The following is a 27,060-nucleotide window of genomic DNA, read 5'->3' on the forward strand; positions in this document are numbered from 1 at the left end:
TACAGCTGTCACTGATGGCAACGATTAACAGGTGTCTAAAATCTCAATTCATCACTCACTGCAAACTACTGAGTGTCTATTATCTAGAATAGTAAATGAGTGAACAAGTTAGTCTTACTTGAGTACGTGAAGGGACACATTAAAAGCCTTAACAGGTGCTACGTTGCTCTCCAACTGTTAACAAGGAGGAGCTGTTACCTTCATCACACTTTTCTCCATGCTTGGATGGATCCAAGCAGATGTGGCAGGCGACACCCTTGAAGCCTGACTGACAGCTGCATGAGCCGTTGCCATGGATACCGTCAAAGCACTGCGTGTGGTAAAAATGCAAATAAACAAATAAATGAATAAAACACATCCGCTGAGAAACAAGGCTTCAGTGACAGAGGTGTTTGTGTGTTGCTCACCGTTCCTTTGTCATAGCAGGGATGCTGGAATCCTCCAATACAGGGTTTGCAGTCTGGACCGTAGAAACCTTTACAACACTCTGCTACCTGTCAGACATGCACAGGGACACAAACACACATATTCACTTCACAAAACTAAATCCTATTTTTACTCATCGATTATTAAGGTTGAAAAACCGTCATCTGAACTTTTATTATTTCATTTCATTTACTTTTATTTATTATATCCTCCAGATTTCAATAAGATTCTAGCAACTTCTATTTCTGATTTGTGTGCGGGGGATTGCTGGGTAGTCAATATACAATAAATGTTCTTGTATTACTTTTTTCCTTGTCGATCATAAAAACTTTTTGGTGACAAAAATGGTGAAACATACTTTTCTGAACGTTAACACCAAGCTGAGGAACAAGAGGAGAGTACGAAACAAAGCAGAACCACTTACACTCCCACATTTGTAAGTGTCAGTATATGTTAAAATCTGTGAAAGTATCAGAAAACTGGGGTCTGGGGAAAGAATAAGGACTACCACCTGGTTCATACTGTATGTACTTACACAGTCAAAACAATAAGCACCTTCTCATTTGAAGGCAGCATTAGTAGTAATGACAGGGGAGTGGTAGCTGAATGAAGCTAAAAAAAAAAAGAAGCTCCTGATGCAGTGTTCACTGAGCCCACTCTCACCTGTCTGGTGGTGTTGCAGAATTTGGCACAGCCTTTACTGAGGGTCTGTCTGAGAGGAGACGAGACATATTCACAGCCGATCAAGTGACTGTCCTGCAGACAGACACACATATCTTTGTTGGCTTATTGTTCTCGTCCACACTGCCCACCAGGAAAAAAATAACAACAACAAAATTATTCTGAACTGAATCAGAAATAAAAGCAGGGAATTACCATTCTTTGAAAAGAAGTTTTTAAGTAATATAATACAGTATTTTATCTTCCCACCAAGTAAATTAAAGCACAGACTAAAATCTGGTATCAGAAAATAATCGAAATATTTTTTGATTGCTAAGGCTCGGTCCAATTCATACTCTGCTCTGATTGGTTGACTGTCACTTTGTTTTGAGAGGACAGGTGTTAATAGCATTTTATTTCATACACCAATTATAATTGGTGCTTTAATTTAATGTATACAAATAAGAAATTAGATCACCACAACACTTTATAACCTTCAGCCGTTTTAGCCTGAAGGTCAAAAGTCGCATCAAAAGTCTTATTGTGTCCATGAACACATATTCAATAAATGCTCCATACATATATCACCGTACAGTTTATTAATTTCTGCTCATGGATTGCCAAACTGATGATTTCTCAATCCTTTCACACAGATTTTCTACATCAATTCTTCTACTTTTTTTTTTGAATAGATTGGAATAGAAAAGAATGAATGTCAATCTGTTTTACCATTTCGACGCTGCCATCTGGACAGTCAGTCAGATATAGGTAATTGCAGTGAACACATGGACCCTGAAAATACACACATGCACACGCACACGCACACGCACACACACACACACACACACAGACAAATTTTAATGTTAGCATTACATTTAGCTTTAAGCTTCTACCGGCCTGTTTATTTTCTTTATAATAAATCTGGTGATGCTTGCTAAAGTAATTTTGTCCATGATGACTACTGGTCTCACTGTAGTTTACGTAGTTAACTAGTTGGTTAGAGAGTTACCAGGTAGATAGATCAGAGCTACAATCCTTGACAATCCCTGATGTGCACATTAAGGTGAACTAAACTGGTGATCTAACTCACCACAGAGCCTCAAACCTGACTTGTCATTTAAGAAGCCCCGCCCCCCTTTTTTTCGCTTTTTACAAGATGTTCTTTTGTTATGTCTCAAATGGTATCTACATAAAGTGTCTGGTCCTAAGATGTGCCTCCGGTATTTGATTTGATTGTCAGCCTCCCTATGCTCACCAAGATGATCTTGCTCTCGATGACATCACAGCGGTGGGGCAGGATGGGAAGGATGGAAGGCGGGTACAGAAGCCCGTCAATCATATGGATGATCCCGTTGGATGCCACAATGTTGGTGCTGACCAGGTGGATGCCCTTCTCACCTAACAGGATCGCACCCTGGAGAGGGAAGAGGGGGCACATAAAGTCAAAGTAAAACTGCTCATGTTATGAAAAAAGTCAAATTATGAGAGACACTGCGAAGAACCAACGAGAGACACTCACATCGTCAGACACAGTGATGGTCACAATCTGATTGGCCATCGTCTGAATCTTTGGGAGAGCAGCCAACATGTCCACTGTCAGCTACAGACAGAAAAAATAAGGATCAACTAACAAATTTCTTGGAGATAAAGATTTAAAGTTTGTCCTGAGGGTGGCTTTAAAGGAAAAGTCTTGAGTTAATTAAACATAAATGGTTCATCCTCTTGAGAGCAAGAATGGGATCAGGAAATATCATGACAATTTGCCTTCTAAGATTAACATCCGAGAAGTGGCCTGTAAGATTATGAGATAATTTGCCAATGACGAAAGTAGTGAACAGAAAGCCATCTCCCACAAGAGCAACCAAAAAAAAAAACAAGAAAAAAAAAAAAAACTGATGGAAGGAGTGTCAGGTGAGGCACGTCTTACCATAGCCTGGGAGAAAACATGGTGTCTGAGAAGTTCCTGAAGTTTATGTCTGGCCTTGAAAAAGAGCAAAATATCATTAAAAAATCTTGATAATCTTGATGATAGCTAAAAAGGATGCCAATGCATAGCTGGGATGGTTGTTGACTTTATGTTCAGAAAATTACTGAGCCTTTCTTTAAAAATAAAGAAAAATATTTGTGAGTCATTTTTAAAGATTTACATCTTCAATAGAAACCAAGGGTTTTCGGGCCGATAGCCACAAACAGGGTCAATATGTCATTGAATATTGAGAACACATTTTTGTCATGTGATGGGATTTGTTGAATGTAACACAGAATGTCAGCAGACCTATCCTATAAAGTTACTGTACATTATCTGCACTAATCACAAATATACTAAAAAAAGAAAACATGACTACTAATTGCACCCACGTCGTTCAGCATGTATAAGATGCTGCCATCTCTGGCTTGGTCCACAGCCTGGTTGGTGGGGATGAATACAGTCAGGGGTCCTGGACCCCGCAGAGGAGGAGGTGACCCGCAGTTCTACAAACACACACAAACATATCATACCCGAATCAACACCAGGATTTAGCATTGATCCCCATTTAGAACTGGTTCCAACTTGTATTACTATTCATTAAGCCCTCCCCTTAGTTACGGTTGCTATGCCTGTCAATTTTTCCATTCTTCAACAGTTTAAATGCAGTTTACAACGGTTTCGTTTACAAAAATTGTATGACACAATGAATCCCTGATTTGAGAGAGAAGCAAACAAACTTTCTTATTTCTAGTCAGGAAACATGGATTTTGCTGGTAGTTTGTATCAGCTCTAGCAAGCTAGGTACATAAGCGATGTTAGCTCCATGACTTGGCAGAAAATTTTATCTCCTGAATTATTAATGTTTCCAGCAGAGTTGTTTCAAACAATAATCTTGTAAAAGGGGCCTCAAGATAAACATAATGGCTTATTTACATACGTACATACATGGTATCATGCTGAAAGACGGAGGCTAAAGCTAACAGAAAACGTTACATATGATAATGAGTTTGGCTGGATGTGCGAAAATAAAAATAATAATGTACTGTATAAAATAATGTACTACTGTACCACACTACTTTAGGTAGTAAGCTAGCTAGCCAGACGTGTTAACGTTAGCATTTTACATAAAAGCTGACAAACATGATGTTTAATGCATTCCTTACACTTTTGGTTTTATGTTTATGGCTTCAGAATGGGCAAAAAAGGTACAAACCTTGATACTCTTTAAATGTTTACTATCTGTTACTATACCCACCTACAGACCTGCTGTGCCTAGCTATGGTTTCTAAGATATGATTGAACCATCACTGTTAAGGAGAGGGGTGTGGTGAATTGTCAATTATTCTGAGAATCACAACTGCTTAATTCCAGTGACCAATAAAGTTTGACTGATTTTTTTCTCGGTAAAACCAAAAATCTGTGTTACTTTACTGGCTAGAGCAGAATACTCACATCAACCAGAGACAGGAAGCGGTTGTATTTTTCATCCTTCGTCAGAATCTCGCCAATCGTTATATCAGCAAACTGGACACAAGAAGACAAAGATGATCAAACGACGACTTTCACTAGCATAGACTGCTGCAAAATCAGCTGAGTTAAGTTATCACTGTTTTAATGCAGGGAAATCATCTAGAATACATGCAACTGGACATAAAAATTAAATATCATCGTATTTAGGCAGACTTTTTTCACTGAACAAAAATACAGAGTGCCAGAAATGCTCAATAAAAACATACAGAGCGCCAGTTATGCTGAGGCATTTTTGTGATTTTTTAATTTTATTTCTTATTTAACCTCAGTGCAGATGTATTCTTTCTCACCCGTTCATCACGAAGAGGCCTGTCAGAAAGTGTGTTTGTCATTGGCCGGTCGATGATGTGGATGATCCCATTGGCTGCTGGCAGGTCTTCCTGGATGACTGTGTACAGTCTGCTGGGATCGTCCATCAGGATGAACCTCTACATCAATCAGATATAATCAATGTATTTATGTGCACTTAAGAAACCACGTTATTGAGACAATCTGATTTCTATGAAAATGAGTATCCGGGTTTCATCTGATTTCTCTGACATGTAGACACGTGATCTGATTTCAAACGACTGTTCGCATGTGAAAATGTGCATGACAGAAACATCAAAGAGGGAACATCTCACTGTGGTAGCATTGTGCAAGGATGAAAGGAAACATCAATAATCTCAATACTGCGAATCTTCGTTTTCAAAACAATTGAATCCAAAATATGACTACAGATTTGTAATATTTAAGGAAAAATACCTTAGCCAACAGCGACATCTATCTGTGGTTAAGGGAGAAATCTGATTAGTGACATGCTGCATGTAAACCTGACCTCTTATTTCTGGGACTATTTCATTAGTAGACCGTAGGAGCTACTGTCATGAAGTACTACATGAAAACGGTCTTCTGTGTGTTAAGTAAAACTGATGTTGCTGTTGAATTATTTAAATCTAATTTTTAACAAAGTAAGCAGCACAAACTAAATTTATTTCACTATAATGTACTACATATGTACTATATATGTACTGGGGCGGTGGCAGAAAATCTTAGAGACAGACAGAATATCTCCAAATCTGGAAATATTAGCAGTAATTGGTCTAATATACTATACTATAACTGTCATAGTTCTTCAGATGATGTGGAAATGCAAGGGGCATTGAGTTTTTTCAGTTCCTTTTTTGTTTTTTTGAATATGTCAGGAGAGCAACACAAACTTTTGTAATTTACGTTTGACTCTAAGAATCAAATATTTGGATAGCACATAGCATCATTGAAGAGCCAGGGCGTTTTTCTTTGCCTGTCCTGCTCTCTACATCTTGTTAGAATTTAACAAATAAATCTGTATACAGGCTTTTAACATTTTAAGATGAAAGATTTGAATCTGTGAAAGGTTTGGAATTTTTTTTATTTAAAAGACTAACTTCAGAAAATCCCCCACTTGACTTACACAGAACAAGGACAAGAGGGCCATTAACCTATTCTTTAACATGCAATAACCTGGGGTTCAGGGACATTTAGCTCTGATCAACATGAGCAGTCAGGAGGAGGAGTCAGGAAATGTCTTGCCAAAGCTCCACCCCTCTCTGACTCAACACAGACAAGCAGGAAACACAGATTATTATTCCATTTCTGAGAAGAAGATATACTGAGAGGCAAAGTGTAAGAATCAGCCTAAAACCACCACATCCACTGAGAGAGGACAGCTGCAGGAGTAAACACTGGATTTACTGGAATACCGAATACTTTAACCTGCAGCTGATTCCATATAATGAACTGGAGGAGCCACGACTCAAAGTGAAAGTAACTTTAAAGGAGACTTCTGAAACGACTGACTTCCCTGTCTGCTCTCTACGTTTTCAACTTCACTCAGAGACCAAATGTTTTCCATTTCCGAGGATCTCTCCTGTCCTGTCTGCCATGACATCTTCAAAGATCCTGTTGTCCTGACATGTAGCCACAGCTTCTGCAAAGACTGTCTGCAGACATGGTGGAGTGGGAAACAGAGACTTCAGTGTCCATGCTGTAAGACAAGGCATTCAAACAGAGATCCACCTTGTAACCTGGTGTTAAAGAACCTGTGTGAGGCCTTTTTACTGGAGAGAGATCAGGGAGCTTCTCCAGGATCTGAAGCTCTCTGCAGTCTGCATTCTGAGAAACTCAAACTCTTCTGTCTGGACCATCAGCAGCCAGTGTGTGTCGTCTGTCGTGACTCAAAAACACACAACAATCACAGATTCAGACCCATAGACGAAGCTGCACAGGATCACAGAGAGGAGCTCCGCAAAGCCCTGAAGCCCTTACAGGAGAAACTGAAGCTCTTTGAAGAGGTGAAAGGAAACTGTGATCAAACAGCAGAACACATTAAAGCCCAGGCTCGACACACAGAGAGGCGGATTAAGGAGCAGTTTAAGAAGCTTCATCAGTTTCTACAAGAGGAAGAGGAGGCCAGGATCACTGCTCTGAGGGAGGAAGAGGAGCAGAAGAGTCAGATGATAAAGGAGCAGACTGAGGTTCTGGGCAAAGAGAAAGCAGCTCTTTCAGATGCAATCAGAGGCACAGAGGAGGAACTGAGAGCTGAAGACATCTCATTCCTGCAGAACTACAAGGCTGTGGTGGAAAGAGTCCAGCAGTGCCCCCTGCTGGATGATCCACAGCTGGTCTCAGGAGCTCTGATAGACGAGGCCAAGCACCTGGGCAACCTGGCCTTTAACATCTGGAACAAGATGAAGGAGATGGTCTCCTACACTCCTGTGATTCTGGATCCAAACACAGCAGACCCAGAACTCTTCGTGTCTGAAGATTTGACCAGTGTGAGACGTGGAGAGAGACAGCAGCTTCCAAAAAACCCGAAGAGAACCAAATTCTCCTGCTCCGTCCGCAGCTTTGAAGGCTTTAATTCAGGGACACACAGCTGGGATGTTGAGGTTGGAGACAACAAGGACTGGGAACTGGGCATGTTGGGAGAGTACATCTGGATGAACGGACGACTACAGTCTGGATTGTGGAGAATTTTGTTCTCTAATGGTAAATTCACAGCATTCTCCACCTCAGAGCCAGAGAAAGATCTGACGGTGAAGAAGAAGCTCTGGAGGGTCAGAGTTCATCTGGATTTTGACAAAGGAAAGCTGTCATTCTCTGATCTTGATACTAACACACACATACACACCTTCACACACACCTTCACTGACAACCTGTTTCCATACATTTACACTGAGAATCATGTCCCAGTGAGGATTTTACCAGTGAAAGTCTCTGTGATGGTGGAAAAGCATAATTAGGGATTATTATGATAGGGTTGAGCAATGTAACAATATCTGCTTTGAGATTCAAATTTGTCAATTGTCATGGATTTTTGTTCACTGTTTGTGTTAGGCCACTGGACATATCAACAAGCAGGGCTGTTTTATGGAAATTTTGGATTTACAGGAATGGGCAATGGTGTACTTGCATAGTCATGTCCACGTGCAAATGATGCACATGTACCAATGTGTGATGTTAAGTTACTGCAGAATGTTTGCACTGGAGATGTCTTTGTTACCTCCTGTTTGGTACTACAAAGCAAGACTCTTTCTTCAATCTCCTGACCATTGTCTTCACGTGCAACTATCTCCATCAGTATCAGAATTTGCAGGCGAAAACACGAGCAAGCCAAGTTGACCGATATCAGTTCTTTTGTCTCCATGGGGTATCTACTTGGCCGCCAAAGCCTGAAAGTGTAGTTACCTTTGTGAGGCTGTGCACATCAACTACAGTGCAGCTTCAGTGGCGGAGCTGCGGAGCTCGGTGCAACCTCTTCACATACCACCATAAATCAGGTTTAACACCTTGGTGTTGTAACAGCTACAATGCATAGCATCCTATGCTACACACCTAACATATTAATTAGTTATCAATTTGAAAAAGTGATCGCTAATGTGTTAGCAACTGCTCAGACATTCCTGGGACATGTATATAGTAGCATAGCAGGCATGTTTTTTAATGCCTTTAAACAGATTTTCAGTACGTTCTATCGATTTTTGAAGCGAGTTTCCGAAAGATTACTATATATTTACAGATTTCCCAAAATCAAACACTGTATACTGCAAATGCTTGTACTTTTTTAACTTTTGCAATGCGTCTGTCTTAACAATAAACTGCTGACTTAAAACTGACAACACTGTCTAAAAGTTGCAAAACTTGCACTTGGGGTGTTAATGAGGTTTGTGATTTTGGGCTATTTAATAAAATTGACTTGACTTAAACCAGATTATAACAACAACAAAGGCTCAATACTGTACAGACACATTTACCCAGCTCTAGTTAAAAGTGATGGTCCTGGGACTCCACAGGGCTGATCCTGACAGCAATGTTGAACATTCTGACGTCGCTGATATTGATTCTACTTTTTTTAAGACTTTAAGATGGCTGGGCTTGGGTGACGATTAAAATGTTGATAATGCTGATTTTGAACACAATTTTCTTAATATTTATAGTGGTGATGAAGTTGCAATGATGTTTTTACAAATACCATGACACAGCATCTTTACTTTCTTTGTGCAATTCTTTTTGAAGCGGGATGTTGGGACATTACGCTGTGAGAAACCACTGGCAAATCAGTCAACGAGAAGGAGGAGGTTTCATCTGACAGCGCAGGCAAAAGGGTGGCAAAAATCAGTATGAATGTCAACTCAACTAATGAAATGAAAGCAAAAACCAAATCTTGTGTTTTCTCTGTTTTTTTTCTTTGGATCATTTTGATTGTGGGACAAATAAAAATGAGGTTAAAAGAACAGTTTACATTGACTTTTATATCCTTGTGGTCATCTTCAACTAACTAGAGAGTTTGAAGACTCATTCCTCATGAAGACTTTTCCATCATCAGCATCAATGGAATATCCATCTTCAGTTTGGCGGCTAAACATTCATACTACTGGTTTAGTTTTCTAAGTCACAGGTTAAAGAAATGCAGCTGGAGAGGAAGCATTACCTTGTGGTCTTTTCTCCTTAACCTGGCTCCTCCATACATATTGAAGTCTCGTCCCTCCAGATTCTTGTAGAGGTGCTGACCCAGGATCAGGTGGTTTTTACACAACAGGTCCTCATTAACACCCTATAGAGAGAGAGCAAGTGGATCAACAATCTGGAATTTATTCTTTATTATTTTCTTCCTGCTATACAACCGCAATTCCTTCACATAAATAAGAACATAAAAACAGAGTATCTGCAAACTGTGTTTGTGTGTGCAACAACACTTTTCTGCAGCGTTCCACAACTTTCTTTTGTTGCTCCTGTCCCAACTTGTTTGAAACATGTTGCTGTCATCAAATTTAGAATAAGAAGATATTTACAAAAATCAAAGAAGCTGATGAGTTCAAACATTAAATATATTGTCTCTGTACTGTTTTTAATGGAATATATGTCAAAAAGGATTAGCAAATGATCAGATTCTGTTTTATTTATATTTCACACACTTTTTTGGGATCAGAGTTGTAGTTGTTGGAAACAGGCTATAAGAGGTGTGTGATATGTTACAGCTGTTTCTCAAACAGGCGGTTATTCCTGGAACAACAAGGACATTTGCACTCTTTCTTTTCAAAAGTCTCTGAGGTGCAAATGTTTAAAAGTTCAAAACTGGAAAATGAAACAATGCTGTAAACTCTGAATGTAGCTCCTGATAGGCCAGAAAACCAGGGAGGCTTGGTGTCTGACTGAAGGAACAAAAGCCCCAAGCTAAATGCTACGGTTCACCACCGACCAACCTAACAGGTTCTCCCCACTCAGCAACACACCTGCTGAGAAACCAACTCTCAGGGTTGGCAGTTCGATTGTGAGAAATGTGAAGTTAGCGACAGCAGCAACCACAGTCAAATGTATTCCTGGGGCCAGAGTGGCTGACGGTATAGCCTATGTGAACCTGCTGACTGACTGAGTACACCAGTCAGTGTCGTTGGTGTGGACATTTGCAAAGACAATGTCGTATTCTGTAGTTTTGTCTAGAATCCTGCTAAATCTGACCGGTGATAACATGTTTAGAAGCACGCCATCACTGCTGGCTGTTGAGGTGGGCCTTGTATATAATTTGCAGACTTTCTGGGGAAGACCTCCTCTAATTAGGAGAGATGGCATTCATCCCACTTTGGGCGGAGAAGTTCTAATTTCTAGAAATCTGACTAAGTTTATTAGTGAGACAAAACCATGACAACCCAGAGTTGAGACCAGGAGGCAGAGTTGCAGTCCTGCACACTTCTCTGCACTTCCATTAGAACAGTTACCCACCGAAAACCCCATAGAGAATCTCTGACCCCCGAACAGGTAAATTAATCAAATCAAAATAAACAGAACAGGGTACATAAAAATGTAATAAAAATGAACACCACCACTGCAATGGTACAAGAGGGAGGAATTAAATGTGGACTTCATATAAAGCTATACTAGCAAACGATTTAACATCAGATTGTAATATCAAATTATTTTGTCTTACTGAAACCTGTGTCATGAAGAATCCACTCATATTAATCATATTAATATTAATAATCACTCTCCACGAGGCACCTATATTGAATTATAATTCACTGAATTCATTTGCTCTTAGTGTTTTACACCAAACCTGGAAAACACTACAGCCAGGCCTATTACCACACTCCTGTGTACCACAGTTGTGTACCACGCTCCTCATCAGTGTCCTGAATTTTGATCTGATTTCTCTGTTTTTATCAAGTTTCATCTCTAAAATATATAAAGTAAATACTGTAGGAAAAGGAAATGGCATAGTCTTAAAAACATAGCAAGATAGTCTTAAAACATATAGGAGGACCCTCCACAATGCCAGGGCAGCCTATTACTCATACATAAGAAAAATAAGAACAACCTGAGGTTTCTTTGTGGCACTGTAGACAGGCCAGTTATAGCACATGGCCCTAAACACCTCAGAAACACATTATCTAAAGCCATGGCTACTCTGGATGGCAGTGCCCTGGCTTCTAGCACCACCGTTAGGAATCTGGAAGTTATCATTGATCAAGATATGCAAAACTGATTTTAAGGACAGCCTTCCTTCACCTATATAATATTGCAAAAATCTGGTACATCTTGTTTCAAAACAATGCAGAAAAAGTATTCCACACGTTTGTTATTTCCAGGCTAGATTATCCCAGTTCCTTATTATCAGGCTGCCCCATCTGATCCAGAACACTGCAGCAAGAGTTCTGACAAAAACGAGAAAAAGAGATCATATTTCTCACATACTAGCCTCGCTACACACATCTTAAAGAACTCACAGTATCCTATGACCCCACTGAAACACTAAAGTAAATCTTCTCTTCCAGTCTCATTCCAGAGGCAGACACCCTCTCTACGTTTAGGGTTAGGCTTAAAACTTTCCTTTTTGATAAAGATTAGGGTTAGGGCTGCCTCTGGCTTGTCTTGGACCAGACCTTACTTATGCTGCTATAGGCTTCGGCTGACTGGAGATTTCCCATGATGCACTGAGCTCCTCTCCTCCCTCGCCATCTGTACACATTCATGTCCTCATGAATAGTAACTCATGTTGCTAACTTGGCTTCTTTCCCTCAGTCTTTGTGCTTTGTCCCCTCAGGTTCTGATGGATTGTGGCTGTATCTACTGCTATGGTCCTGCTTTAGGCCTATTGCTATTATCATTCATGTTTCTATTATTACATGCATATCACATACATGTACTATCTTGATATATTAAAACATATGTATACGATCCTACATGTACCATATACATATATCATATACTAACTATTAGTAATATTTTTATTATCATTATTATCGTTGCAATGCATTTTCACTGTCTCTCTGTCTGTCTGTCTAAACCAAGCCGGTGGAGGCAGATGGCCGCCCACCCAGTGCCTGCTTCTGCTCGAGGTTTCTGTCTGTTAAAAGGATTTTTTTCCTCACTGCCTTCGCCAACTGCTTGTTCATGGGGGAATTGTTGGATCTCTGTAAATTAAAAAGAATTGTCTAGACTTGCTCTATATGAAAATTGTCATGAGATAACCTTTGTTGTAATGTGGCTTTACATACATAAAACTGAAAAACATTTGTAATGAATTAATTTCACACAGTGAAAGTAAAAGGTCCAAATGATTGTGAAATACTGCTCATTGGCACATAATGGCATTATGGCACATAAACCCGATGTAACCTGGGATTCTAGTGTGTTTTTGAGTCTTTTAACATCAGACACCCTCGCCCAGGATTAATCAGACCTCAGAGAAAACTCCCTCTGATCCACAGCCATTTGGTGACTCTCTCAGTAGCCTCTGATGTGGTCGTTAGCTCTGCCTGGTTTTGTATTTGATCCGCTCAAAGGAAGGCGGTGTGTTTTTGTCACTTTGACTACTTATTTTTTTGTTTTGCATCATTTCTCGTCTTTGATTTCCTCTCCTTCCTTTCAGCAGAAGTTTGACCAGATCTTTGCTACTGGCTTCAACAACAGTCTTGCTCTCCTACTAAGCCATAAGTTTCATTGATTTGATTGGCTGAAGCTAGCCTGATGCATGGTGTTAGACAGGTGGTTCATCCAATCATCTGGCATCTATTCTATTTATTAAATGGAGTTCTACCATAAACTGAGTTATTGTCCTTCTTGGGTTAGTATGGGAATTGTCAAGCCATGATGAGATATATTTTCACTCTTTTACAGCTCTTATTATTTCAGTGTAGCTCGTACTGGTGCTCCCATTGTCTCTAGGGTTTTCATGCTCAGGTGTGCTACCACTACCAATTTCAACCGCTAATCATTATCATTAACTCCCACTAGATTCTTCTTTGTGCAAGTTAGTATTCAGCCATTTTAACAGAGTGCCAAGATTCAGTGCTTTTCAGCCCTGCACCATAGCTACTAACTCACAGTGACAAGTCTTTGTTGTCTGAAGGTTCCTTTTAATGTTTTGAATTCTTCTAAACATCCTCTGTTTGAATCCTTGCTTTAAAGATCGAAATTTTTAAAGTTCTAACTCAGGTTTCTATGGTTACGTCAGATTTCACAGGATGTATGTGTTCGTTGGTGTGTGTGTGTTTGTCTGTGTGTGTGTGAGTGCGCGTGCATGCATGTGTGCGTGCATGCGTACATGCTCACAGAGGCCTCACACTCTGGTTTGTTCTAGTTTGTACTGACCATCTGTCACTAGTTGTCTGTTTTCAGGGGAAGCTGAGAGTGTGTGTCTGTGTGCGTGTGTGTTTAGGATAGGACAAGGCAACGAGAGAGAGGTGTAATTTATATCTGTTCTCATCTGACATTCTCTACTTTATCTGCTGATGCTGTTTCACTACGTTTGATTATTGACGAGGCAGACATGCAGCCACAAACAGAAAAGCAGCAGGATGGATTTTCAAAAGGAAACCTGCTACACAGTGAGACATCAGAGGTGCAAAGCAGCTCGATGGTGCTATGAAAAGTTGAGAAAAGTTTGACTTATGATGTGCATGTCCCACAGCGTAGGGGAGGAACACCTCAGACAAACCAACAGCGTAGCATTTTTTGGAGCATCCAGGGTTCCTGCAGTAACAGTGTGGTTAATTTCCTTATAGACAATATTAGGTCACTGACAGCTGGTGCTCTCTGAGGCTTGGATGGACATGAAACTCTCCTCATTTTATAATCACTATGAAACATGGACAACTGTGTTAGAAAATATCTGGTTGGCTAGAATTGAGCCATTGGTAGAGCCATTGACCAAAATGACAGAAATCCAAGAAATTAGTATCTTTCTGTACTGAGAAACAAAATAAAACTTTGAGATGGTAGAGTCAGGGCGACAGTCAGGTGGCTATCTACAGACAGACAGGGGACATCAGACAGACAGGTGACCTACAGTCAGAGGTGTTTTCAGCACAGGGATGAAAGCTGTGAACGGTCCGTCATGACTCAGCAGCGCTGAACAGCCTTTCTCTGAAACACACACACATACAAAAGGTCAAGGGTCACAGGAAAGATTTGACATACAAACAACACACACACTGAATCTAATAATTAAATGTTAATACTAAATTTAAAAAACAGTATTTTTATTGTACAAAAAGGTTAAGAAGATAATTTTGTGGACTATTTTTACATGGAAGGAGAATCAGCAAAGACTGACATTATTGTTTGTTTATTTAATGAATACACAGTTTTGGCCCGAAATAGAAGAAAAAAGAAAAATAATAATTGGTCTCGAATAATATCATTACCTTGAAGAATCAAATTGAAAGGAATTTCTATTACAGTGGTGATTCACACCACTGCAATAGTCTCATTTTTTATAGTGTATCTGTGGTTGTTTTACCAAACAGGGTGACGGCTCCGGTCAGATTTTCTCTCTGGCTTCCACTCCTGTCCAGCTCTATCAGCCGCTCCATCAGGTTACCATAGCAACGTCGGCCATCACCAATCTGACTTGCATCACACACACACCTGAGAGAGAGGAGGGGGGTGAACTAATGACAGTATAATACACACATTCACATAAACTAACAAACAGCTAAAGGCAAAGAGAGAAACAGTCCACCTGTTCTGTATTTTCACTTTGTGCATAAAACACCTGAATGGAAATGGCAAAAATAAAAAAAATAAAAAACAGATCTGTGTGGAGTGATGAGAAGACTTATTCGCTTAACTCTGTCTATCATGCTTTCTACATTGTTGTTTGAGATTTGACTTGCGCTCACTTGTTGCACCCTCAAGACTCAACATTTTTGGAATTGGGGGTTGTGGTTCTAGTTCTTGCCAGTAAAAGACAGGCAGACCATCAGGAAAGTGAATCTGGTTATAGGTCTAGAGAACTCTAGAGAGCAACAGAGAGACAGAGAGGAACCTGGACTGACAAACAAAGAAACTGGCTTTGGGTGCACATCTGGTTCTAGTTCTTGCCTAGTTTTTATCTTATGTCTAGACCTGAATCTAGACCTAGTTCTAGAGGGCAATTGTTTGTGCGTCTGACCTTGGTTGTCCATCAAGTTCAGTTTGACAGACAGCTGAGGGGTCACAGGTGTCCGCTGAGCAGGCAGAAACCAGCTGACAACCAAACTCAGCATTGCCTCTGACCGGGGACATGCCGAACATACACTCGCAGCTGGACTGAGACACAGAGACACAGTGAAGTTAAACACAGTTTCAGGATTTAGTTTAGGTTTTGAGTCTGGATTGAATGATCTGGTTCTGGTACTGATGTTCATTCTAGTCCTGGTTGTAGTCTTGTTCTAGACCTGGTTCTTGATCTGGTTCAGATCCTGGTTCTGTAAGCGTCCTAACCTTGTTGGGTCCTTTAAAGACACAGATGGTGGAGTTGATGGGACACCCTCCATTGTTCTCTGAGCATGGGTTTCTGGGTACGCAGATCTTGCCGTCGCCCTGGTAGTCGGGCTTACAGACGCAGCTGACCTTTGACCTCTGTGAAGAGCACTGGGCGTTGATGTCACAGTCCCTCCCTGAGCAAACACCTAGGCAGGAAAACAAAGAACTAACTCAATCTAGATGAATTTGTATACTTTTGTAAACAAAAACAAACATTCACAAAACATTCTCATTCATTGAAACAAGAAACAAGAGCTAGCTCTAGTGCTAGTCCTGCTTCTAGTCTAACTCTAGTGGGTAAGACACACAGAGTCAGACACAGGGAAACAGGCTCTGGGTTCAATTCTTGTTCTGGCTTTAATTTGAGTTCTGGAGACCAAAGAAAGAGATACAAGACTGGTTCTGGGTAATTTTTGGACTCTATTCCTGGTCTAGTTCTACTCTTATTTCCGACCTGTTTCTAGTGCTTGTCCACATCCTAGTTCTGTATATAGAAAGCAAAAAGGAGATTTTGTTCTTGTGCTAGCTCTGGTTCTATGGGGTAAAGACCTGGTTTTAATTTTGGTCCTGGTCCTATGTAGTTCTAGTCCAGATTCTAGTTCTTATTCTAGAGAGCAAGAAATACTCAAAGGAAGAGTGAAACTTTGTTCTAGTTCTGGTTCTAGTGATGGTTCTAGCTATAGACCTACTGTATTTCTAGAGATACCTGGTGCACACAAAAACATAATACAGCATACTGTTAAAAAAAAAAAAAGTTTGTCCTGATAAAGGACATGTTACTATCTATTTACAACATTATATACTGTATATTGTCTTTGGACTGTTTTAATTGAGTTTATGTCAAAAGTGATAAGCTAATGATCACATTCTGTTTTATTCATGTTTTACACAGTGTCCCAGCGTTTTTGGAATCAGAGTTGTACCTTCTGTACGGTGACCATTTTAGGACATCTCAGACTGATCTTGCTTATTTCTGCTCGATACTTGCCTTACCTTTCATCAGGCTGATTATAACTTTGTCAGCCTCAGCTCTGCTTTGAGCTGAATGCTAATACTAGCATGCTAACATAAGTTTGACCAATGGACTGAAAGACCAACGTAACAACAGCTTTAACTAAAAGTTGGGATAAAATAAAGCAGAGCTCTGAGAAGACTGTTGAACTGTGTGTTTACTTGCGCAATTTCCCTGTGACGTCTTCCTGTATCCAGGCAAACATTCACAGACGGCGGCGTCTCCCTCTCCTTTACAGTACGAGTAGGGGCCACAGTTACTGCACCTGGTACTCACTGCCAACAACACAGACACAACAGCATCTGAGCAACAACTGAACAGCATACAGACAAACAGGAAAAACAAACTGTAGCAATAAATGTAAAATGTGTCACCTTATGTTAAACTAAAGAACACCCAGATGACAGAAAGAAAACTGTCAGAGTGCGGTATTAAACCTCAGCACTTTTTTGGTACTGACTGAAATGTGTCCCAGTTTTGTTTACTTATTCTATCATTAGACAGTTCATGATTTAAATAATACTTTTGCCAGTTTTAGACTGAAATTCTGTGTTGAAACAAGACTTTGGCTTCCTATGTACAATGAAAACACTGTTCTGTATGTGTCCCCCTCACCTTTCAAAATCCTTTTTGTTGCCCTATCTGTCAAAATCAATTCACTTCAGTTGGCACAGTCATCTAGTCGTCTTCAATTGTTACTCTAAGCTTATAAAGATGCATCAAAAGATTTGTCGCGTTTTTTGTGGACTGGTTTCACCAAACCCTCTGATTGGTGGGGCTTGATGGGGCCACACATGTTCACAGGAACATTTTCAAACCCACTATGAAATAGGCAGGGATCAAAAACCTATGCATAGAAACATGCTTCCTCAAAAAGGATAATTACACACTGATAATTTTCAAAAATTCAGCACGTGTTTTTTGGTAGGTTGATACAAATGCAGGAAATAATATCCAAATAGTCTCTCTCTCTCTCTCTCTCTCTCTCTCTCTCTCTCTCTCTCTCTCTCTCTCTCTCTCTCTCTCTCTCTCTCTCTCTCTCTCTCTCTCTCTCTCTCTCTCTCTCTCTCTCTCTCTCTCTCTCTCTCTCTCTCTCTCTCACACATATAAATGTATGTATGTATGTATATAAGTATATATGCACACATACATGTATATATACATATATACATATCTACTTATACACATATATACATATATACACACATATACACAGACACATATATAAACTATTTTAATAATCATCATAATAATTCGATATAATGAATGACCATCCTAATACTAACATGCAGTAAATGATACGATACAGCTTAATATAGTTTTTGTAATCTAATACAGTGAAATCCAGTGTGTCATGGTCCTACCTTGGTCACAGCGTGTCCCAGTGTATGGTGGTTGACACCAACACTGTCCATCACCCTCTGGACCTTTATTACACACTCCATTCTTACAGTCACACTCTGTACAGATATAGACACAAACAGTATCATCAAACAACTGTGAGATGTTCATGCAGCTGTTAAACATCATTGGTCTTTCAATTAGGAGGGTTTCTTGACTCTCTCACATGACCTCATTTTCACCACAGATGTCAGAAGTGAGAGTGCCTACCTTTGTCACACTTTTCTCCAAAAAAGTTAGGATTCTTACACTCCTGACAAGCAAAGCCTGAGAAACCGTCCTAAAGAGAGGAAAGTTTTTTTTTTATCTCTTACATACCACCAAAACATCAACAATCTAAACCAACCAACCTGCTATGTTTCAAAAGTCACATCTTGCCCAGTGTCCCCTCCCCACCCATACACAAAAACAGAAACACATCAAACACACACCAAAAAAACATTCACAACACCTGTCAGAGATGAAGGCTGACACTTAGAGTGGTGGTCAAGTCTGTTAATAAGGAATGTACATGCTATCATTCCCAATGTTTAGTTAAGGACCCTTAAAAATATCAGCAATACTGATCTAAACTCTTTGAGAAACAGGTAGACAGGATAGACAGACAGGATACTGACATCACAGACACAGGTCCCATTGCCGAGGTCTCCATCCAGACAGGTTCCATGGAAGTTACAGGTCTTCCCTGACCAGCTGGGACAGGCTAGAGACAGACAAGTGAAGAGGCAGACAGGGAGACGGGTGATTACAAATTATCTCTACTCTACAGATTGAGACTCCTGCGCAACAACAGCAATCTTCAGGTTCATGAGTCACAGTCACATGGTTGTCATTTGTCCATTGATTGGCCAGAGGGAAGACACCAGGAGAAAGAGAGAGAGGAGGCAGGAAACACAAACGCAAGGAAGTGCTGCAGATGTATGGGGAAATTCTTGGGCTGAGACCATGATGATAACAAGAAATAACCTTCATCCCTGAAGAATTTTGGCTTACTTTTGTCTGCTATTAAATGCTAACCTATATGAACTGAGACCTATGTCGAGTTGTGAACAGGCAGTGCATGGTTTGGTGACAGATCAGAGGACATCAGGTCATCCACACACCATCCAACTGAAGGAAGTGGGAGCTGAGGGTTGAGACACTCCCACATCCTTTCTCTGGTGTCGGCAACCATAAGCACTCAGTGTTAGATTGAAGTCAGATTGAGATGAATGTGCTGTTAATCTCATCCCTACAGTGTATATTGATTGGTTGGTTTGTAGATGTGGGTCATAACAGTCATACTGTCCAGATTTGGTCCTTAACAGTTTTAACTTCTGCCGCTACACCTAACACAGCACAGCACAGCACCGGGTCTTCAGCTTCAGATGCTCTGATGACCATATCTCCACAACACACTCAAACTGCTCTGAATGGAACAGGAGAACCTCAAATTCTTTCTAGAAATACAAAAAGCAGTAACTTCTATTTAAAATGTTCATCTCTCAGCAGCAATATTCTTCAAATATTTGTCTAGGTATAAATTTCAATATATTTCAATTACTGTTTGACTGTGTGGAAGTCATAATGATTTCAATCTTACAAACAACTAAAAACTTAATTGTGAAATGTAATCACTGCTGAACACATAAGCTTTAAAGATAAAACCACTGAACTTATAGCACTGAAATATTTTAGTTTGAAAACCATACATCTGAAGCAGGTGACTTCAAGTCATGCAACTTTTTCTTTTTCACAAGTTTAAACAGAATGTTCAAGCAAACTACATTCAATTTGCTCCGGTTGATGATCCAAATCATTCAAATCAAAAACTCTAACTACTACCAATTAGCTACTTTCCCAACTTCATTCATTATATAGTAAAATACACCAATGCAAGTTATCTATCATCAGCTACTTCTATGTAGCAGTACAAACACATTTTTTTGTTTTTATTTCTCTTTTGGTTTGTTTTGAATTTGGTTGAAATAAAGCTTGTGGGTTTATTGGCATCTACCTGTCATGGCGTCCTTTCTTATATGTTGCTGCCTCCTGGCCCTAGCCACCCTTGATTAATTTGTTTAATGTGGAGGCCGTAACAGTATCATTAACTGTTGTATGACTGGCTTCATACAAGACTTCACTAACTGGTAACAGACTAATTTAACTCTTTGTCTCACTGTGGTTTAGTGTAATCAGGGCATTTAACCGCTAGCTAGCTAGCTATGCTATCTAATCAATTCACATGAACTTGTAGCAATGCCTTGAATGTAAAACTATGTAACGTTAAGTGGCAAAAACGGTGTTGAACACGTTAACAGCGGCTTTGTCACACACTGGACATTAACAAGCTCTTCCACGGTTAACAGAAAGAGGTTATAACTCACTTCTTGCCGATAAGACAAAAGTTCCAGCACGACAATGACCAAACGACTAAACTCTCAATTACTACGAACTGCGGTTCGTTAACGCTACTATTTTCCAAACGTGAACGCCAGAGCTGCTGTCCGGCGACGACAGCGATACGTGATTGGTGGAAAGAGAGAACAATCAACCTAACAACCAATCAGAACTATACACAATAGAGCAGTCCCGCCTTCTCATTAAGTAAGGCTAGTAAGTTTTTTGTTTTTTGTTTTTTTAAAATACTTATTTACTTACATTTTTCAATACTTACATTTTTAATCTGTTGTGCTAAACAAAACAATTTTAGATCAAGTGTCTGAACTTGTAAACTGAAATTGTAAAACAAACCCTGCTGGATATTTCAAAGAAGGGAAATAATGCTAAATAAATTGTATTGCAACAGTTAACTGTATTTGTTATTTTCATTATTGATTAATCTGTTCATTATTTTCCTGATGAAACAATTCAGTGCAGCGCTCAAGATCTTCAAACAGTATTATTCAACCAACAGTCCAAAACCCAATTGTACTCAGTTTATAATGGAATACAACAGAAAAAAGCATAAAATTTGAGAAGCTGGAAACAGAAAATGGCTGACATTTGTTCTTTAAGAATTACTTTCATGATGATCTGATTACTAGCTGAAAATGCAGTTGCCCTCATCAGCACTAAAGTGTGTCGTATATATTTTCAGATTTATTTATAGAGTTTTGTCTGGGGTGAGGGAAAACACTGGCTTAGTGATGATGGAGGGCCAACAAGGAATGAAAAGGATGTGTTTTTAAACTTAGCCGACAGTCCATCTTACCAGGGCTCAAGTTAAGCATTTATGAATCAACCACAGTGGTTCAGAAAGAAAAGTGAAGAATGGCACTAAAGGCTTTTCTCCACAGAAAATATGTTTGTTCTCTTCCAACTGAGAGTCCAACTCCAGCATATGGTTCATGATCTAAGTTAGCCCATGACAGACAGTAATAGACAGATGGCTCATCCAGTCATATGCCAAACATTTTTTAAGTGTACCTGCCCTTCTCCAAACAGTGTCCAAGGACGACTTCCCAGATGGTTATGTGTAACAAACCATCTGGCGCGTCAGGTTAAGTTCACCAGGTGTTCAGACGAAAAATAGCACTGCGGCAAAATAAATGTGTTTTTTTTTTTAACAGTGTTGCTGGTATAGGCGGAGGTGAGAAGATAAAATACAGACAGGTCACTTTGACTAACAGAGTGAGTTAAAGGCTGAGCAGACACCACAACACAGCACAGCAGTGATGAATACGTGGAAATGAGATCCCAGTATTTCCTGGAAATTCTCACCAAAATCTGCTCTTGTTTCCTGGAAACATACATGTGTGGCTGTCTGTCTCAAAGATATTGCACTTTCAAGTGGAACTGCTTTTATGCTGAAAATGTACAACATATTGTAAGTGCTATTCAGAAATATCGCCAGGAAATAAGACCATAAATCATAAACATCATTTTATGATGAATTATGTACAGTTCTGTTAAAATTAAACTTAATTGTTGAGATATATTCTCAAGTAGAAATATTTTTGAAATCATGGGACACAGTGACAATCATCTTATTCTCCATAACCGTAATGCACAGGTGAGTTACACCAATCATGTTACATAGCTGTCAGACAGGAATGGCCTTTGTGTGTACAGCATTTGATTGGCCAGTGCAGTATGCTGCTGGATGGTGGCACATTGTATGGCAGCAAAAGTTAAACCAGGTTCAGGTTCACACGTTTTTCTTCCTGAGCCCTCTGAACCGACACACGGCTGCTCTCTGTGTGTGTGGCCATGTATTACTCATGTTGTGGGACATAAATTTGTTTACAGAGTCACACTGTGGGGACTCACCTTCCTTATCGGGACAAAACACAAGTCCCCATAATGAAAATCATTAAATTTCAGGGGGAACACTTAAGGTTAGGGTTTGGCAAGTAGTGGTTTTGGTTATGATTAAGCTTATTCTCCAGGAAATGAATGTAAGTCTATGTAAAGTCCCCAAAAATTATGGAAACACATCTGTGTGTGTGTGTGTCTTACGGAGACACAGAGATCCCCAGTGCTGTGGGCAGCATTGTGGCTGCATGAACCTCTTCACACACGTGTGCTGACATCCATCCAGCTCCATCTCCCTGCCGCCGATCTGCACCACGTAACTGCAGCACAGGGAACATGAGGTGAAGTAAATGCTTCATTCACACCACATTCTTCTTCTTCTACTACGACTACAAAGCCACAGTTACTCATGGAGTCAGTTAGTCATGAAGCTAAGGTGTGTGTCTATTGTATAGTCTCCACAGCTTTGAAGTGCTGGCGCGTACCTGCAGTTCGTCATGCCCACGCTGCTGAAGCCGTGGGGGCAGCTGCTGGTGGTGCAGGCGGCCCAGGAAGTGCAGGAGGTGTGCACGTCCTCCCTCTGTGAGACATCGCACCGACCAGGAGGAGCAGTCTGAGGGCGCAGGGGAGATCTGTGACTACTTACTCCATATATTTCTCAACGTTTGTCTTTATATTTACAGAAACCTGTTCTTCTAAGATGTTACTGCTGGTATCAGTACAACCCTGTTTTTAATAAGTAACCACTTCTACAAAAGCTGCCACATATACCTCCACAGATGCTGCCACCGCTGTTAGTACTAGTACTAGTGGTGACACTGGAGGTGGTAATGGCAAATCTGAACAGCACCAGAGACAGAAGCAGAATTACTGAATGAATGAAAACTACAAAACCTACAATACATTCATAAATAAGAGAAAAAGAAAGCAACCAAACATATGACACTGAAATATTTCCATATGTGAATTTGCACATGAACTGAAGTCAACGCTCTTCTGTCAGGTGGACTAGACTGGTGGGAAAAGTTTCTAAGACACGGACCAGCAGCAGCAGTAGTCGTCAGCTTACTACTGGCTAAAGCAGTGGTTCAAAGTGTTTAATATCATCAGATCACTGTATCTTTACCATTGTGCATTCACACCTAAGAAGTATTTTTAATGTTGCAGCTGGCCAAACTACTTTGTGTACTTTGTAAATTTTAACCTGAAGCATAACTAGGTGAAGTAGAAAGTACAATATTTCCCTTTGAAATGTATTACAGGAAAATATAGAGCAGTATAAAATAGAAACAATTACAAGTGCCAGAAAACTAAACTGTATGCAGCAACTTTTCCCCACATTAAAAGTGACACAGGTTGATCAACGTGAAGAATAGTTTTCAAAGCGAGGTTCTGCTGCGTAGGAACAAGTGACACAGATGTAGAACACACAGACACATACAGATCACCATGCGGGTAAAACAATCATAGACTGAAAAGAATAAAAAGGCCTTTTGAGGCAGAGTTTAAAGGGTTTATTAGTGAAGGCAGCTCCACACACAGTGAATAATGGACAGACTGGGATTCTACAGTAGTCATGCTGGTTTTACTGGGATATGGACATATATCTGATTCACAGCTGAAAGATTTACATCTCAAATGAAACTCACTTTGATCAGAATGTATAAAAAACCTAAACCATCACAATGTCAGTGGACCAAATCTAGAAATTTTATGTTTATGATCTGATCAGTTACAATACTTTTCTACCCAGACTCCAATGAAAACCACAATGTAAATTGTGTTTTATTGTGATTTCTCTCTTTAAAAATGGCAGAGGATATTGCACGTTCTGAACTGAAAAGGGAAGAATATCAGCATTAAGTCACTCAGTTTGGCAACCTGATGCTTAATGAATGGCTGACAGGCTGACTGTGGGTCAGCGCGACAACATGATGCAGTAAAGATTCAGTTTTCATTCTGATCTTTGTGGTCTGTAGCCAAATCAGCTAAAGACAGATGTCATTTCAATAAGGCTGAACAACAGTTGATTGACAGCTCTCTGCTTTACTTAGACAACAGTATGGTCCCTCTCTAACTTGACTGGATAATCACACTGGCTCATCACTCATCAAGTCACTGGTCTGACTTTCAAACCTGAAAAACGTGGGTATTACTCTCCTTAACTGTCCACTGAAATCAGTTTTCTGAACAAATCTGCAGTGAGAAAAAGACCACCCGCAACACCTTTTGATATTGCTGCTAATGGTTGCCATCAAGGTTCACATGTTCTCTCTCAATTTGTGTCTGTGGTGCTGGAGGGGAGATTCCAGCCGATTTTTGAAACTTACTATGAAAATGTCACCACAGCTGTTTAATTAAATTTTGGCTCAGATTTGTTTGGTTACATTGTTAAAAGAGCACGCCACCATTTTGACACACCAAGGTCAGTTGTATAGTCATGGACTGCACCACTCAGCCTGTGAAAACAGTTGTATAGTGTCTTCTGTGGCTCTGCAGGGGCTGATGAGTTCATGATTTCAATGACATCAGGGTCATCTCAGCTTGAAACAATCCTCTGGCTAAAAAGTTTAATTTGCCAAAAAACGTATGGTTTATGGCCAAATCCTCACAATACTAATGAGCACCAACATCAACTGCACGTTGTGTTTTGTACTAATTTGTACATGTTGACACGCTAACAGGCCATACTAGGTAAATATTACCTGATAATATTAGCTGTGTTAGTATTGTCACTGCCTGATCTGTATATCGTGCCCGATCAGTACTGCACCACACTTCGTTGGTGAGGTCCAGATGCTTGACCGATGGGTTCTAACCCCAACTGTTCCCCAAGCAGTTATGTTTTAAGGCTGCACTTTTTCACCTGCATTAAACAAATTGGGTTTCCAGTCCGGATCAGGCAGTGATAAGCATATTAGCATTCTGATATAAACATTAGCATGGCTGAAGACTTTTAGTCTTGATGGAGTTTGATCCATTCTGGAAACCAAACGTCAGCACATCTCGGCCTCTGCTGCTTTGACTGTGGTGATTCTTTTTTAAATGTCTCTCGTGAGTCTCCCAACTTCCTGGAAGTGCAATAATACATCGCTGCACAACTCTTTTATTGTTCCATTGGAACATTAGAGTTTCTGTCAGTATTGGTAATGTTACTAGTATTGTTCTACAAACGGTAATTCACATCAGAAATCTTTACTTTATTCAAACACATGTCCACATGATCCACAACTTTTCATTTATCCAGTGAATTCTGTGCAAATGAGCCAAAACATTTTGTGCACGTTTATATTCTGTAACACAACTCACTTACAATGTAGAGGTCCAAAGACAATAAACAGGTGATCCCAGTGTAACTGTGGTGGAGGTGTGTTACCTGTTCTTGCAGTGAAGTTTGCAGGCAGAGCGGCAGCAGAAGGAGCAGCAGCATGACTCAAAGTGTCACATCCAGGGGGGGAGAAATGAATCCACCAACCCAGCGTCCTCCTCAGTCAGTAGAAAAAACAGCAGCACAAAGTTGAGAACGTATTCAGGCAGCGTTGGATCTTCACATCAGTTTTCTCCTCATACGTCTGAGCCTCAAACACAACCTGCTCTACTCGCTACAGGAAAAAACACACAGATAACAACATCCTCTGTGCAGGAAAAACTAAACTATTAGCAGCAGCAATAGGAGTAGTAAAACGCAGACGAAAAATCTAAGAAGTTAAAAGATAAGGAATAAAAACTACAGGGTGGATCCAGGCAGTGCTGGGACTATCAGCAGTATTCGTCGCTCATTTTCAGCCTGAAGGTAACAATTCCTGTAATGTAGGAATAACAAACAAATTACAACTAACAAATAAACTCTCAGCTCAGTGTCCTGCGAGGCAGAGAGTAGCCAGAGAGGCTGGTGCTACTGCAGGCGTCACGTCTTTTCCTCTCTGGTCTAGGAAGAGAAAGAAAAAATAACAACAGAAACTGGCAAAGTGGGAACCTCCCAGCAGAGGTCATCTCCTCCTGCTACTCCCCTCGAAGTAACAGCAGCAGTACTAGTACCGGCATAGTAGCAGCAGCAGCAGTTGGAACAGTAGCGCTCGTTTTAGTCACAACGGCAATAGTAGGCAAATGTATACACACACCACTCCCTTCCTCCAGAGCTCTGGACTCTGTGGTGACCAGCGGAGACAGACTGCAGCACCCACAGACCACTGGTTCCCAGCCTGGGACTGGGACATCCCAAGATGTCATGAGATTATTAACAAATAACAAAAGAGGAAGAAAAAGAATTTCAGCGACACAAAATAATGGTTATTTTTCTGACATTTTATGAAATCTTGGCTCTTGTGAAGCACTGCGGAGTTTTACTTCCTCAAGAGTCCAGCTGAGAACAATTCAGATTGAACAATCTAACGCCACTGTGGTTGAACTTCTCACAACTAACAACTAAAACATATGAAGCCTGTGTCAAAGGGGGACCAAAGGGTCAAAGGGCAAAAAGACGACACAGAGTTTGGCCCGACTGCATGCTCTCATACACACACATAAATTGCATATTTTCACACTTGTGTATATATTTCCA

General features: G+C 40.2%; 2 protein-coding genes across 4 annotated transcripts in view; one reads left to right on the forward strand and one right to left on the reverse strand.

Moving 5' to 3' along the window:
* stab1 (stabilin 1) overlaps nt 1-26,505 on the reverse strand; it is a 74,335-nt gene extending 47,830 nt beyond the window's left edge. Inside the window, exons 1-22 of one of the 3 annotated variants that reach the window (XR_006007112.1) lie at nt 25,876-26,505; nt 22,985-23,112; nt 22,704-22,819; nt 18,881-18,966; nt 18,474-18,543; nt 18,227-18,322; nt 17,024-17,137; nt 15,809-15,996; nt 15,498-15,634; nt 14,844-14,971; nt 14,391-14,467; nt 9,537-9,659; nt 4,876-5,013; nt 4,508-4,579; nt 3,445-3,558; nt 3,014-3,067; nt 2,606-2,686; nt 2,342-2,500; nt 1,816-1,878; nt 1,090-1,182; nt 408-494; nt 199-310 (exon numbers count right to left, since the gene is read on the reverse strand). Coding sequence is in view for 2 of the 3 variants with exons in the window: in XM_041944190.1 (XP_041800124.1) it covers nt 199-310; nt 408-494; nt 1,090-1,182; nt 1,816-1,878; nt 2,342-2,500; nt 2,606-2,686; nt 3,014-3,067; nt 3,445-3,558; nt 4,508-4,579; nt 4,876-5,013; nt 9,537-9,659; nt 14,391-14,467; nt 14,844-14,971; nt 15,498-15,634; nt 15,809-15,996; nt 17,024-17,137; nt 18,227-18,322; nt 18,474-18,543; nt 18,881-18,966; nt 22,704-22,819; nt 22,985-23,112; nt 25,876-25,929 (2,290 nt within the window). In the remaining variant the exon portion in view is untranslated. The remainder of the gene's footprint in view (nt 1-198; nt 311-407; nt 495-1,089; nt 1,183-1,815; nt 1,879-2,341; nt 2,501-2,605; nt 2,687-3,013; nt 3,068-3,444; nt 3,559-4,507; nt 4,580-4,875; nt 5,014-9,536; nt 9,660-14,390; nt 14,468-14,843; nt 14,972-15,497; nt 15,635-15,808; nt 15,997-17,023; nt 17,138-18,226; nt 18,323-18,473; nt 18,544-18,880; nt 18,967-22,703; nt 22,820-22,984; nt 23,113-25,875) is intronic. The other 2 variants (XM_041944190.1, XM_041944198.1) reach the window with 2 other exon arrangements.
* Nucleotides 6,172-9,349, forward strand: LOC121611587 (nuclear factor 7, brain-like). The gene has a single exon (XM_041944212.1). The coding sequence runs from the start codon at nt 6,448-6,450 to the stop codon at nt 7,846-7,848; it is 1,401 nt and encodes a 466-aa protein (XP_041800146.1). The 5' UTR covers nt 6,172-6,447; the 3' UTR covers nt 7,849-9,349.
* Nucleotides 26,506-27,060: the final 555 nt, after the last annotated feature.

Source organism: Chelmon rostratus, chromosome 2, assembly GCF_017976325.1.
Source record: "Chelmon rostratus isolate fCheRos1 chromosome 2, fCheRos1.pri, whole genome shotgun sequence".
NCBI classification, from domain to species: Eukaryota; Metazoa; Chordata; class Actinopteri; order Chaetodontiformes; family Chaetodontidae; genus Chelmon; species Chelmon rostratus.

What these genes read in the sequence shown, in the direction of transcription:
- LOC121611587 (XM_041944212.1), top strand. Translation starts at nt 6,448, where the DNA reads ATGTTTTCCATTTCCGAGGATCTCTCCTGTCCTGTCTGCCATGACATC.